General features: G+C 35.1%; 2 protein-coding genes across 3 annotated transcripts; one reads left to right on the plus strand and one right to left on the minus strand.

Moving 5' to 3' along the window:
- The first annotated feature begins 394 nt into the window (after positions 1-394).
- LOC106757379 (MDIS1-interacting receptor like kinase 2-like) lies at positions 395-5,180 on the plus strand. Its single transcript, XM_014640041.2, has 2 exons — positions 395-3,985; positions 4,290-5,180. The coding sequence occupies exons 1-2, from the start codon at positions 679-681 to the stop codon at positions 4,664-4,666; spliced, it is 3,684 nt and encodes a 1,227-aa protein (XP_014495527.2). The 5' UTR covers positions 395-678; the 3' UTR covers positions 4,667-5,180.
- A 219-nt stretch (positions 5,181-5,399) lies between these two features.
- On the minus strand, positions 5,400-12,811 carry LOC106757795 (protein PHOSPHATE STARVATION RESPONSE 1). Of its 2 annotated transcripts, none has more exons than XM_014640592.2 (9): positions 12,558-12,811; positions 10,940-11,003; positions 10,189-10,843; positions 9,877-10,078; positions 9,712-9,788; positions 9,594-9,633; positions 8,376-8,433; positions 7,592-7,661; positions 5,400-5,960 (listed from the first exon to the last, which is right to left on the minus strand). In XM_014640592.2, exons 3-9 carry the CDS (start codon positions 10,834-10,836, stop codon positions 5,598-5,600), a joined length of 1,458 nt encoding a protein of 485 aa, XP_014496078.1. In that variant the 5' UTR covers positions 10,837-10,843; positions 10,940-11,003; positions 12,558-12,811; the 3' UTR covers positions 5,400-5,597. The 2 variants fall into 2 exon arrangements, with proteins under 2 accessions (XP_014496078.1, XP_014496077.1); XM_014640591.2 differs by having other exon boundaries at positions 10,940-11,008.
- Positions 12,812-15,455: the final 2,644 nt, after the last annotated feature.

Here is a 15,455-nt window from a genome sequence, read left to right on the forward strand (position 1 = left end):
CAATATGTGATTGGTCAAAAATTACTCCACAATAATGTTTATGATTATTATTATTGATTGTGGAGTAATTTTTGACCAATCACAGATTGACACGTAATCAATGTCCAAATGTTGTCAAAAAAATGTTGTCTAAATATCATTATCCATTCTTTTAGTATGTTCTTTGGTGCAACTTGAGATGTTGCGTCACATAGGAAAATATGAATCACCATGACAAGGAGTTGGACTATAACCAAACTACTTGATTTTCTATTATTTGATGCTTTTTATTGGATACCTTTTGCAAGTGCCGCAAACACTGTCATTCCTTTTAGGATGGAACACCTAAAATGAGAATGATAAATCCATTTGTGCTTCTTAAAATAATGATAATGTCAACCAAACAAATCAACCAAGACTATCCAGCTTGCAAATTGCAATGCATATCTTTGATTTTAAAAACAAGCTATGCAGTTATAATCAATCAAAACAAACCACATGGCGTGGACCAATTCACCATCTAGTTTTTTATGTTTTCCTTGTAATTTACATTTAGAGGTTAACAGAAACTAGCTCACTCATTTCAAGATTGAATTATTGTTTCATAATATGTTTGAAAATTCTGAAGCGTTAAGAGAAATGGATTCTGCTATATATGGGAGTAAAACATTTACATAGAGGTCATGCCAAGTGCTAGACATGACAACTTTCCAAAAGGTTCATGCTTTAGCCTTTCGTATACTCTTTCTAGCTTTGCTTCCATTGAAAATCGCTTCATCACCAACAGCAGAAGCAGAAGCCCTTGTCAAATGGAAAAATAGTCTAACACCTCCTCTTCCTCCTTCTCTAAACTCATGGTCCCTCACCAACCTTTCCAACCTTTGCATTTGGGATGCCATTGTTTGTGACAATACCAACACAACAGTCTTAGAGATAAACTTGTCTGGTGCTAATCTCACTGGGACTCTCTCTGCCTTGGATTTTGCTTCCCTCCCTAACCTCACCCAACTCAACCTCAATGCCAACAACTTTGAGGGGTCAATACCATCAGAAATTGGCAAACTCTCCAAGCTCACACTATTAGACTTGGGGAACAACTTATTTGAAGACACACTGCCTAAAGAACTAGGCCAGCTAAGGGAGCTTCAATATCTCAGCCTTTACAACAACTATCTCAATGGCACCATTCCTTATCAGCTAATGAATCTACCTAAGGTATGGTACATGGACCTTGGATCAAATTATTTTATAACTCCTCTTGACTGGTCTCAATATTCATGCATGCCTTCCTTGACACGCCTTGCTTTACATCTAAATCCAACACTCACTGGTCAATTCCCCAGTTTTATACTGGAGTGCCATAACTTGACATACCTTGACATCTCTCAGAATGGATGGAATGGCACTATACCAGAATCTTTCTATAGCAATTTGGGCAAGCTAGAATACCTCAACCTCTCCAACAATGGGTTTGGAGGAAAGCTGTCACCCAACTTGTCCATGCTTTCTAATCTCAAAGAACTTCGTATTGGTTATAACATGTTTAATGGTCCTGTTCCCACTGAGATAGGATTGATATCTGGGCTTCAAATTCTTGAACTGAATAGCATTTCTGCCTATGGGAAGATCCCTTCTTCCTTAGGCCAACTTAGGGAGCTATGGCATCTTGATCTCAGTATAAATTCTTTTAACTCTACAATCCCTTCGGAGCTTGGCCTGTGCACAAATCTATCCTTCTTGAGTTTAGCAGTGAATGATTTGACTGGTCCTTTGCCTATGTCATTAGCTAATCTGACTAAAATATCAGAACTGGGATTATCAGATAACTCCTTTTCTGGTGAACTTTCTGCTACGTTCCTCTCTAACTGGACCCAGTTGATCTCCTTGCAAATCCAAAACAATAACTTTACTGGAAAGCTTCCTCCACATATTGGCTTGTTGAAAAAAATTAACTTTCTCTACCTATACAATAATCACTTCTCTGGTCCCATTCCTGTGGAGATTGGAAACCTGAAGGAAATGACAGGGTTAGACCTTTCAACAAATCAATTCTCTGGCCCAATTCCATCAACTCTTTGGAATCTGACTAACATTCAAGTCATGAATCTTTTCTTCAATGAGTTCTCTGGAAATATCCCCACGGATATTGGAAACTTGACCTCACTCCAAATCTTTGATGTCAACAACAATAACTTGTACGGGGAGTTGCCAGCAACCATTGCTCAACTAACTGCTTTAAGAAATTTTTCTGTGTTCAGCAATAACTTCACTGGCAGCATTCCTAGACAATTTGGAAAGAGTAATCCTTCTTTGAACCACGTCTACCTTTCAAACAACAGTTTCTCAGGAGAACTGCCACCTGACATATGCAGTGGGGGCAAACTAACAATTTTTGCAATCAATAACAACAGCTTTTCAGGGCCATTGCCAAAGTCCTTGAGAAATTGTCCATCACTTATTAGAGTTCGGCTTGATGATAACCAGCTCACTGGAAACATCACAGATGCATTTGGGGTTCTCCCTAATCTTGTTTTTATCTCGCTTAATACAAATCAACTTGTGGGTGAGCTATCTCCGGAGTGGGGCGAGTGTGCCAGCTTAACCAGTATGGATATGGGAAGCAACAAACTTTCTGGAAAAATTCCTTCTGCGCTAAGTAAGTTGACTCAATTAAGGTATCTAAGCCTTCATTCCAATGAATTCACTGGTAGTATCCCACCCGAAATCGGAAATCTAAGCCTGCTTTACACATTCAATTTGAGCAGTAACCATTTATCCGGAGAAATCCCAAAGAACTATGGGAGACTGGCTAAGCTAAATTTTCTTGATTTATCAAATAACAACTTCAGTGGAAGCATTCCTAAAGAAATTGGTGATTGTGATGGCTTACTGAGCCTGAATTTAAGCCATAACAGTCTATCTGGGGAGATACCAAATGAACTTGGCAATCTGTTCTCGCTGCAAATCATGTTGGACATCAGCAGCAACTCTCTTTCCGGACCTCTTCCCCAAAACCTTGAAAAGTTAAGAGCATTGGAGATTCTCAATGTGTCACACAACCATATATCAGGGACAATCCCACGATCATTTTCAAGCATGCTCAGCCTTCAATCTGTTGATTTTTCTTACAACAAACTGAGTGGTTCAATCCCCACGGGCCGTGTTTTCGAGACAGCAACTGCTGAAGCCTATGCTGGGAACTCGGGTTTGTGTGGTGAGATAGAAGGACTAACTTGCCCCAATTCACTTTCCCCTGACAAATCTGGAGGAGTTAACAAATATGTTCTTCTTGGGGTCATCATTCCAGTTTGTATATTAATTGGGTTAATTAGTGTTGGAGCAATTCTTCGCCGGCGGCATATAAAAAAACACCTTGATGAAGAGTCCAAAAGCAATGAAAAAAGTGATCAGCCTATCAGCGTGGTGTGGGGAAGAGATGGAAAATTCACATTTTCTGATCTTGTTAAGGCCACCAATGACTTCAATGACAAGCACTGCGTTGGAAAAGGAGGATTCGGAAGTGTTTATAGAGCACAATTACCCACAGGCCAAGTCGTTGCTGTGAAGAGGCTCAACATATTAGACTCCGATGACATTCCACCAATAAACCGCCAGAGCTTTTTGAATGAGATAGAAGCACTTACAGCAGTGAGACACCGCAATATAATAAAGCTTTATGGATTCTGTTCTTGCAGGGGACAAATGTTCTTGGTTTATGAATATATAGACAGAGGAAGTTTGGCAAAAGTGTTGTACGGAGAAGAAGGAAAATTGGAGCTAAGCTGGGCCACAAGGCTAAAAATTGTGCAAGGAATAGCACATGCAATTTCATACCTGCACACAGATTGCTCCCCACAAATTGTGCACCGGGATGTAACACTGAATAACATACTACTAGACTTCGACTTTGAACCTCATCTTGCAGATTTTGGCACAGCAAAGATCCTAAGCTCAGACACTTCAACGTGGACCTCAGTTGCTGGATCCTATGGTTACATGGCTCCAGGTATATCATCCAATCTATTTAAATTACAGTATGTATACTATATAATATGCATCACGATAAGGCAGTCTTTAATATGTTTCGAAAGATGTTTCTGACATTTTAAAATCATTTATTATATGATTTACATTTAACTAGAAATGTATTGTTTCTTTCTTATTAAATTGTGCATATATGGTTTTTTTATAAATGTCTGAATATACTCTTCTGCCACGCACAATGCCCTGGAATTTTATTCGGTATATGTATATATAGTGTGATGTAAATTAAAGGGTGTGATGAGACTGAGAAAAGGTGAAATTTGCAGAACTGGCACAAACAATGAGAGTGACGGAGAAGTGTGACGTGTATAGTTTTGGAGTGGTGGTGATGGAGATATTGATGGGAAAGCATCCTGGAGAACTGTTGGGTACACTGTGTTCAAACAAGTATTTGTCATCAACAGAGGAACCACAGGTGCTACTGAAAGACGTGCTAGATCAAAGGCTTCCACCTCCATCAGGCCAATTGGCAGAAGCAGTAGTGTTCACAATGACCATAGCTTTGGCATGCATACGTGAGTCTCCAGAGTCCAGACCCATCATGCGTGTTGTGGCACAAGAACTATCGGCTACTACTCAGCCTTATCTTTCCCAGCCATTTAGCATGATAACCATGAACAAGCTTAGAGGCTTCCAGAAGTAGTTTCATGTAGTACAATCGTTGTGGGTTGTCTGTTTTCTGTTGATATTTAAAGTTGAAATTTAGAAAAAGGATTTTATGACGAGAGCAGATGAAGCAAATTTGGTTGTGTATATTTTCTTTATTTGTTCAAAAAAGAGCACAACTTGTTTTTGTGGTAGTATAGAATGCATCAAGATCGCATCCGTTTTCACCAAACAAGTTTCATAGAAAATAAATTTACCTTATATAGCAATTAACTTTAAAAAGGACCACATATATGGAAAATGGGTGCTGCAAGTATTAACCTGGGTACTAATATTTTAGGAGTTCAGTATAGCCTATGATGAGCTGGAAGTTGCAACTTTGAGGAGAGAATATGATCTCGATTTCCCACACACCTTTCCAATAGTGATGGATGGCAAATCTAATAGCCAGATTACATTTCCGTCCACCGTTGTGAATCAGAACCACTAAAAGTAGATTTATATTTTATAGGATCTAAATTAATACGACTTCTGTGTTTTCTAAGTTTCCCTTCCTAATAGCATAATTTATCTCTTCGGATAGCTTAAAATAAACAGTTCATATGGGAGATGTACGTAGTAACGTAGGAATTAGGATGGTAGTATTTGATAAGATGCTGTCCCAATTCATTCCTCATTTAGGGGATCTGAGATTTAGCCATTATCTGGACTGTACACTAGAATCTTCTTATTCTAACTAGGATACTAAGTAAGAAGTTTGAAGAACGACATGATCAAAAATTTTGCTCATCATTTGTGTAACAAAATGACATACATATGCAAGTCCTCATTCTACACAACAGGACGGAGGGGTACTCAAGTTATGGAGCTCTAGACATCAATCTACCAAGTCTTCCTTACTAAATAAAAATCTTGAATGAAGCAGTATCGTCTTGTCAGTTCAATGCTGATTCAGTAGATCATATGGCTTAATCCTCAGTCCTTTGACGCTTTGGGGCTTGAGAACTATCTTCACTAGCATGTTGCTTAGGATTCTCAGATGCTTTACATTCAGCAGGATCCTGCTTCTCATCCATTTTCGATGAGCTTTCCTCAACTTTGGTACTGCCATTGGCTTGATCAGGTCCTGACTCGCAAAAATCCACTTTGACAGTTTCGGAATCAGCTTTGGCTGTAGAATCTTTCATGACATCAGAAGAAATTCCAGATGGACTATCACCGGCAGACGATGATGCCTTAAATGTTTCAATGCCAGATTTGCACTGTTTCTCAAACATCATTTGAAGGTACCTTCCTTGTTCTTCTATTCGCAGCTGTAGATTTCTTTGAATCTAACAAAAAATAAGAGAGAAATGTATCAAGATCACACCATTGGAAAAAAGATATTCGAACAAAAGTCCCATACCCCAAAATTGTAGTAGGCACCTATGAGCCAAATAATATAATAGAAATTACTTTCATGCTTCCAAGAAAAAACCAAAAGTTCTCACCATTGTAGCCAGGGATGTTTGTAGTCTATGTGGTTGAATATAGTAATCATATCCTTTTATGCCTCTCAGAATAAAAAGGGTACAAAGATAAAGAAAAAACACAAAGTTCAAAAGAAAGTTTACAAGACTTGTCAATTTAATGAACATGCTTTGTTTATAAAGAGAATTAAAATCACCTCTTCCCGTTTTGTGAGGTAGAATGGAAACTAGTTTGAGGGGTGTATGGTGTTAGGTAGCTGATCATCCTTAGTAGTTAGTTGTCAGTCTAATCATTACAAGGGGTTATGTTGACAGGTGTGCAACTTGATTAGGCCCCTTGACAGTGAGATTATGTTAGTAGACCAATAGCTTTATATGAGTTAGAATAGGAATAGAGAGGGATTTCATCTTTTCAACGGAGAAGAGTTGAGCGTTTAGGTATAGCTGAGGTACAGACTTTCTAAGTTCTGCAGTGTCTAATGTTTTCAGTATTTTGGGAATATCTAGTAAAGGCAATTTTCTTTCTGTGTTTCTGATACAATTTTGATTATCTGGGATCAAAGCCGGTTGTCAATACCTCTGGAAAAACAACCTACGAAGGGTTTGGCCGATAGAGAGTTCTAATCAACGAAAAAGTTTAATCAAATATTACCCAGTAAAGTTTCACATAATGAAAGTCACCAAAACGTCAGCTTTCACGGGGTAATGTTTTGATAAGGACTTAGGTATCATGGGGTGTCTAAGTTCAACATTGAATAGTATGAGAAGCTTAATAAGGTATTTAAGTGTTAGATTCTCCCTTCATTAGCAGCTAGCTGATGCTTGCCAACTGGGAAGTTCAGAAATTACTGAAAGTCAGCTGATCTGCAGGTTATGAAGGTTATGGGAGTAGGAAAGTATCCTCTTCTCAAAAGAACTAGCTTATTCTGTTAAGAGTTTAATTTCATTAATTTTAGAAATATTTATCTTCCTCCACAACTTTTATGGGAAACACTTTCCTAGTCTCTTAGCAGGTTTCCCTTAAGGTTTTTTTTAAGTGTGATTGTAGATAGTACTTGCAGATGGGCAGGGTTGGTCTTTTGAACAGCTTCTGTCTGCTGTTGATTGCTTAATAGCTTTTGGATGATTCAGGATCCTCCTGTTTTCTACTACAATTATCTACAATGAAGTGAAACTAATCTATTGACTATATATGGAGACAGCTTTGTACTCAAACAAAAAATAAGAGTAAAAAGGCGCCGAACATGAGAGGAATAGTAAACCATATTAACTCCGCAAATTACATTCTTCAATTCCTTTCACCAAGCTCACAAACACCAGTTGAAGTTCATAATGCTAGCAAGTTCTGAAAGCTTATTCTCACTATTTACATGAAGCTATAAATGACGAATTTTGATAGTCATGCTGTGACAGAAGTACACCTTGAAAACTAGACTTTTAACAATTCAATGATCACATTAGAAGAAAATTTCCAGAATGTTAACAGTTTATACCTCAAGCTGTTCATGCAACCGCTTCTGAACCTCCATCTGCAGTCGCAGAGCTTCAGTGATCTCAATACCACTGTCAACAATTCAGTGATAAAATCATCGTAACAATTAGTATTAATGTCTGTGCATGCATCAAATATGAACAAAAATTCTACATAGTGCCATTAAATATTAATACTCTCATAACTCTTGTCGTAGATGGGTCAACGAAAAGCTCTTTCGTGATTCCAACATAACTCACTAAAAAGAACATTGATGACTGTCACTATCTATAAATCCTCCTCTCTTTTTATTACTTCCATATATATTCATTCTTTAACCTTTCCCTAATTTTTTGTTTATCCACTTGTTATCTTCTCCAGTTAAGTGATAAGATTTGGATAAGTACTGCCAACAGAAGAAATAAGTTTACAGGGATGAAATCCCATGCAAGTTGAATACTAGTGCTGTGAGTGTTAGTGTCAGTCTCTAGGATCTAATTACTACCTAGCAAATGTAACTGGATATAAAATTTTCCAGCCAAACAGAACAAATAACTAACACCAATGAAAAATGGAAAACCTACGGCACACACATTTTAAGTTCCAACAGCCATGTTTTCTTAAAATTTAGACTTTGCGTTAAAATTTGAAGAGAAGAATAGATCATATTTAACATATGCTGAAAATATGTATTAGCAAAGTTTCATCATAGAACAAAGTGTTGCTGAACAGTTTGAGGTATCAATTTTCATTGAAATACAAAACTACAAAAGAGAATTTTAAATAGAAATACATAGTTTACTTACGTTTTCAAATCTAGAGATGATATCTCTTCAATTGGACTTAGTTTTTTCTCGGCAGCTCCTGCCAATAGTAGTCAACAAATTGTGCATTTTAGGACCACAAAGAGAAGGTTCATTGCTCTAGATTTCAAGAGATATACAACACGCTACTTCAAGACATCAAATGCATGGCAACAGGCAAATAACATACTTCAAATAGAGTTAGGTCTCATAATCTCTCCAAAACATATAAAATAAGAGAATATTAGGTTGCTTAGAGTAATTTGAAAGCTCAAAAACTTATATTCTCTTTGGTTTTCAGAAAAGAGGCTTGATTATATTTTAATCACTAAAGTTTGATGCGAAAAATATTTTGGCCCCCCTAATTTAAAAAAAAAAGAAAAAAAAAAGTCTCCCAACTTTAAAAGAATAAGCTTTTAGTCCCCAAGTACTAAATTTGAGGGACAAAACATTTTTTCAAAACCACTTTTAGTCCTTCGAGAGTAAATTTAAGAGACCAAAACTGCATTTTTAATATTTGAGGAACTGAACTGATTTTATTTTTTTTTAATTAGGGACCATAACCGGTTTCACCCCAGATTTGAAGGACTAAATACATGATTAAAAAAAAACAAGTGTGTTTACACATGTGCTGGTGCATACCAAGAGATACTTGAATGTGATGAGTCCACATATATGAAAGCTGTAACCTATTACTGAATACAGGCCATATGTGTTCACTTATAAAACATGTTACATTTAGCATTGTCACAACTAAGTCAAGCCAAAAATAGGAAAAAAAATCCATGGAAACTTGCATGTTAAATGGTTTCATAATAAAGTAGCCAATGAGGAGGCAAAAGAAAAGAAAAAAAAAAGGTCATATACCATAAACAAAAGGTGAAGCCAAAAACATGTAATAAAAATATTACTCACAAAGGGATTAAGATGCACTGGCAAATAATGTAAGACTTCACTTGCACCATTCAATAACTTCTTATAGAAGGTGTTATTTTGTTTGAAAGGCGTATTTTGTGTAAAATTCCAATTATTTTTTATAGACAGCAGATTAGCTTCTTATCAATATCAAATTCTATGAGAATCATTATCTCGGTAAAAGCTTTTGCAGAAGTTTCACACATCAAAGTGTTATTCAATAGCCAATGATCTCCTCATCCTTACGTGCAAAACATTAGCTATACAGTATACAGATGGTATATATCCAAAGAATATCTTGTGTACCTTCAGATGACTCAGGCCTATATCTAGCTGTCCTGTATTTCTGCATTTCATCAAGCAATATGTTTTATCAAAAACATGCAAGGAAACAAACTAGGAAGACAAAGCAAATGGTATACACCTGTAAGTGGCTTTTAACATGGTATATAGTTAGTCCTTCAACTTTCATAAGCTTCAGCACACCTTTAGGTGTAGCTCCTGTAAAAAGAAAATGGGAAAAAATAAGAGCCAGAAGTTTAAGAAACTAAGGCCTTTGTCTGAAAAAAGAGAAAGAAGATCAACGTACTTTCACTCCCACCAAGTTGGTTGACAGCCTCCACAAATGCCTCATGAAGCTCAGGTGTCCAGCGCATTCGTGGCTTGGAAGGTACTGAATTTGCTGACGAAGATGGGGCAACACCAACACGATTTTCTCCAGATGAAACACTAAGTTGTTGATGGCTTTGGGATTGGTGTCCTATTGGAAGTTGTGAAGATGAATTTGAGGCCTGTACAACGCCTTATGAAACAAAATGAGTTTCTAACACATTCCTTGAATAAATAGCTAATGAGTATAATCTGCAAGCTCATGCTGGTTTGATAAATTAAAAAATTTAACCTTCGGTTCAAGATCTTGAATGTTGTCAGCAAGAAGATCATTCCAATTAGCAGTCAATGGATCATCATCACTGATTAACTGGTTAGCCCACTCTTGCCAATCACTTCGCTTAGTAGAATACTCTTCATTTGCCATAATATTGCAGGCATTGCTTTCTACTTGACTATTATCAATTGAGGTATTGGCAGGGAAATCAAGAAAGCTGGACAGGGAGTCTGTATGCCAGGAAACACTGTTTCCATTGGAATAAGGTGTTGATGTTGTAGAAGGTAATGGTTCACTGTTTGAAGAATAAGATAATGGCAGTGAAGCCATGTTACTCAATGACTGTGAAATAAAAGGAGTATTTATAGGGTGCTTTTCATGAGATGAAAAGGATGAGTGATGAAGATCAGTTGAATATCCAGGAGAAGATGAAAACATATGCCCAACAGCTCCGCTGGTAGTTAAATGATTTGAATGAGTAAAAGGTTTTGATTTAAGCTCTTTTTCCATAAATGCTGGCTGAGAATCAGATAATTTGGGGCATGTCCCTTCTAGAGGCATTGAAAGGACAGGCAACGATGAAGGAAATCCTTCAGACATCCCCATGTTATTGTGTTGCTTAGCATTTGATCTTTCAATAGAGAAAGTAGAACGTGCTTCCATAATTTTCCTAAATTGTTAATTGAAAGGATAAAAGTGTCAGCTATCTAGTCAACTGGGCAAAAGTTTTCAGACATTACATTTTCCCTTGGATGGTAATGCTTACCAGAAAAATTCTACGAAGGTTGTTTTTTGTTCTTGATGCCCGAACCAGACAAGTTGTCATCAATCTTCACTACATGAAAAAAAGAAAAAAAGATACCTTAGCACCAGTTAACCAAAATTAAAGCAACTCATGACAAAATTGTTTCTTTAGATTATATAACAACGTAATGAATGTAAGACAAATAAAAATATTGTGTAATCATAAACACAAATCTAAACATGAACATATGAACAATTTAGAAACCTTAAACCATTATAACTGTTAATCACAAACCTTGAAATTGAGCAAAAGGTAAATATCCAATACCCAGGATTTCAATGTATTTGAAATACAAAAACTGGCTTTCTGGAAGTTACTGTTAATTAAATTTACACTCTTCTTGAATTGAAATTAACACCTATCTCCTTCGCAACTCCATTGCTTTGATATTTTGAAGGGTAATTTGTGAATTGTTCAGATATAAAAATAGGGAGGAACGTCTTTCTTACAACAATGATTGGCAATGCATAATATATAAAGTAGAGGTAAACTTCTATGGGAGATACAACTGTGTAAATTATAACTACAAAATATGTTTTGGTACACTTCTATTTGTCAAAATAAGCTGATGGTGTAACAAAAATCAGACACTAAGTATCACAGTATGAAATGAAAAAGAAAGGGGTTGAGTGGAAATTTTAGGAGCATGCCGGACGACCCTTTAAGTGAGATTTTATTATAAACTGTCCTAAAGAATAGAAGATGAAGTAAGAGAGTAAAATAAAGACTTTCTCAGTTCCCCTTGACAGAAAAAAATGCGTTACTGTCATCGTGCAATAGGAAACAAAGTCTGCAAATTACACATCCAGCTGAAATGTATGCATAAGTGAGAACATCCAGGTTAACTATCAACTTCACCATCGAGTAAAAGTTTAGTTTACGCAGACATCAAGAATGACGAGTTTACGCAGACATACAAAAGTTGCACACGGATAACGAGAAAATACATTTTCTCACCCACATAAACTGCAAACATCAAGTTTCACTGTTGCATTATGCATTATTCATAGTCGACAAAAGATAAGCAACAAAAAGTTCTCTCCGTATCCCAGACTCTACCAATTTTCAGTTTCTTCCCAACTGTTTTCACAGAGTTCAAACTTCAAAGTGTTAAACGTGCCCAAAAAACAACACAGATAAATCAACCCAACATGCAAGCCACCACTGTGAGGCCCCTCTATGAAAAGTAATTAAAAAAATTGTACAAACTGATGATCAAACATATCCATAGCAAAAAGAATAAAACCCCATAGGACGCAATTCACACTCCACAAACAAATCTTCACAAGATATGCATATCAAAACGCATGCAAACTCACAACCTATAGAATTAATATAAAAGAAAAAATTGGGTAAATTAGGAACAGACTTCCTACCAACGTTAACCGGTAGAACCAGCATACAAAGAAAAGGAATAGAAGCCACCCGAATTGGGTCCAACAATCAACGAAAAAGGGGGGAATTTAAGAAAAGGATATTTTCGCAAATAACAGAAAATACAGAAGAGAAAGAAGAAGAAGAAGAAGAAGAATAAGAAGGAGCATGAAAATTCACGAAATCGGTTGCGTCAAACTCTTACCCGTAAAGGGTTCACGTGAAGCTGGAAACTTTGATGCAAACTAGGGCGGGTGCTTTAAATTCCGTCACCGGCAAGGAGAAGGTTGGGTGCTGGCGAGAGTGAACGGTGACGAACGAATGCGCTTTGGCTTTGGCTCCTTTTGGAGGAATAGCCGGAACCAACCCTACACGCGAGCGTGGCGCGTGAAGGTCACTCTGGGTTATTGAATTACTGGGTGGTAGAGGTAGTACCATATACCGTTCATTCCAAAATGTAATAATGTCTGTCTGATTCTAACGTGGGACCTTGTCTTAGACTATGGTCATCGTGGGAACCCAACACAAAATATCTAACGGTGTACACGTCAGGTTCAGCTTCATTTGGTTTGCACCCTATCATTACCAAAATGTTCTTTCATTTTCCTTAAAAGCCAAAACCTATTTCATAATTGCTTTATAGTGTCAAAGTCATTTTTATATTATAATATTTTTTACTATACATATTAATATTTTTAAATATGATATAATAACATGTATTTAATTTACGCATTTGAAATTACCTTGCCCGATATTCTCAATAACTCCGTATTCAAATTGAAAAAATTAATATATCATTAATTTTCATAAAGTAGCAAAGTTTGAGCTTAGTTTTTGGTTCGAAATTTCTTTAAATTTTACTGCTTACGAATGGTTAAAATTTTATTTTTTATTCTTAGTTTCGTATGTATGTATGTTTTGTGAGAGGTGAAATAATCATTTAAAATAATATTCGTTCTTATATCTATAAAAATGTTTAGGTGTCTGAATTATTATTTTTTCCCATCTATCTTAGAAGATAGTTTAAAACTAAAAATAACGATACCTGATTTAGGAATTAAAACCACCCAAAAAATATTTTAATACAGATAAAAAATACAATTCTTATTATATAAAGATTAATGTAAAACTACTTTTTAAAAAAGTAAAATAAAAACACGGATGGTACAAAAAGTAGAGATGTCAGAATCCGCTGGTTAACCTGGTCCATCAAGGATTCGGGTCGGATTAGGTTTGAAAAAATTATATTTTTTTATGCGAGTCAAATTTTAATCCGGTTCATTTAAATTCGGCTCATGCGGATTGAATCCTTTGTGAATCGGATTGGCCCATCAACCTATCTAACTAATTTTACTTTATTAAATTTTAATTTTAATTTTATAAAAAAATATTTATTATTTTTTTTCATGAAATTTGAGAGTGAAATTTGATTAGATTTGAATTATAGAAAGTTTGTAATTTTTTTATTTAAAAAATTGTAATTAAGTGAGTCGGTAAGTCAACTCGTTTACCCAACCCGTGGTGGGTCGAGTCGGATTCGAATTTTTCTGACTAGCTAATAAATGAGTCAGGTTCAATTGATTCACTAAGTGACCAATCTGCGGCGGTGGACCGGACCGGATGACCCGTTTTGACATCTCTAATAAAAAATATATTTAAGTTTTCTAAAATAATTAAAGATGTTTTTAAAGGTAAATATTAATTATGATCATTAATTAAATTATAATAAATATATAGAACAAAATTTAAAATATTAAATCTCAGTTTTAAATTTTTTTAACTATATAAATTTATGTTTATCTTTTAAAGTTGGTTTTCTTTGCTTTAAAAGTTACATATTAAAAAGTAATTAAATATTTTCCTTTAAATTGAGTTTATTTAATGCATACTTAATAAATTATATTCTAGTTTATAAACACAAGAGAGTATGTAATTTATTAATAAATATAGAAGAAACTTTAAAATTATATTCACATAAAATAACTTGTAATTTTTATGTTTAATATAGATGATTTTTAAGTAAAACTTGTTCTACTTATCCCCTTTCCAGTTGCTTTGCATATGGACATTTGGATGTTTTTTAATTGCATATGATCTTTGAACTATGAATATAATTCTCTGATTAATAATTGTAATGGAATATTTCGATGGTTCTTGTGATGTTTCTATGTGTATATGGAACATCTTGAAATGTGGAAAACGTTTTGATATCTAAGCTATCTAGAGTTATTTTCACATGTTAGGGAAGCTAAGAATTTTTCTTTTTAATTGTTTTCTTCAAATTGATTATGTATATTATGAATTTATACTATTATGACTTAGTTGATATGACTGATAGAGTTGCGGATGATCGAATTTGACGTTTAAAACTATAATATAACACGTGCAGTATGTTAATATTCTGAGAAACCACGATTTATGCGTTTGAGTTATGAATTAGTAAATTAGATTGTATAACTCATGAATGGTATGTTGTTGTATTGTGGTTCGACTATGAAATTTGGGTTTGTGCGTTGAAATATCATATAAATGATAAACTATGAAATGATCTAGTTGAAAATTGCATTTCTAAAGTTTGATTTGGGTAATATGATGTCGGTTGAGCTAAAAATCACCAATTTTAGGATTTTTGAAGTGTTTGATAATATGGATTGGCTCAATGAATGTCAAATTATACAAATCAAACTCAAAATGAAGTTTCCTATATAAATTGAGATGGCGTTGGACGATACTAATAGTGTTAAGAGTTACTCTTCAAGTGGCTTCTCTAGTTGAGTTTCATTGGGCATCACTCTTACAATGATTTCTTTGGCTTAGTTGTGTTGGACTCCACTTAATTGGCATTGGGTCACACTCTTCTAGTGACTTCTTCAACTCAGCTGCGTTAGGTGCTACTCTTTCAAGAACTCTTCTGTTTGAGTGGCATTAGAGGACAATAAATGACACTGAACAATGACTCGATGACTTTAAAATTATTTTCTAAAATTCATAATAGTTTTTTTTATGTACATATATAAATAGATTTTTGTATACTGATTAATATATATATATATATATATATATATATATATATATATATATATATAGAATCGTCTCTACAAAA

This window comes from Vigna radiata, chromosome 3 (assembly GCF_000741045.1).
Source record: "Vigna radiata var. radiata cultivar VC1973A chromosome 3, Vradiata_ver6, whole genome shotgun sequence".
NCBI classification, from domain to species: domain Eukaryota; kingdom Viridiplantae; phylum Streptophyta; class Magnoliopsida; order Fabales; family Fabaceae; genus Vigna; species Vigna radiata.

Excerpts from the sequence above, each read along its gene's own strand:
- LOC106757379 (XM_014640041.2), top strand. The coding sequence starts at position 679 with ATGACAACTTTCCAAAAGGTTCATGCTTTAGCCTTTCGTATACTCTTT. Across the intron at positions 3,986-4,289 it reads CTATGGTTACATGGCTCCAG|AACTGGCACAAACAATGAGA; the intron begins GTATATCATCCA and ends TGAAATTTGCAG.
- LOC106757795 (XM_014640592.2), bottom strand. The coding sequence starts at position 10,836 with ATGGAAGCACGTTCTACTTTCTCTATTGAAAGATCAAATGCTAAGCAA. Across the intron at positions 10,079-10,188 it reads TTCAAGATCTTGAACCGAAG|GCCTCAAATTCATCTTCACA; the intron begins GTTAAATTTTTT and ends GGCGTTGTACAG. Across the intron at positions 5,961-7,591 it reads GGTTGCATGAACAGCTTGAG|ATTCAAAGAAATCTACAGCT; the intron begins GTATAAACTGTT and ends ATTTTTTGTTAG.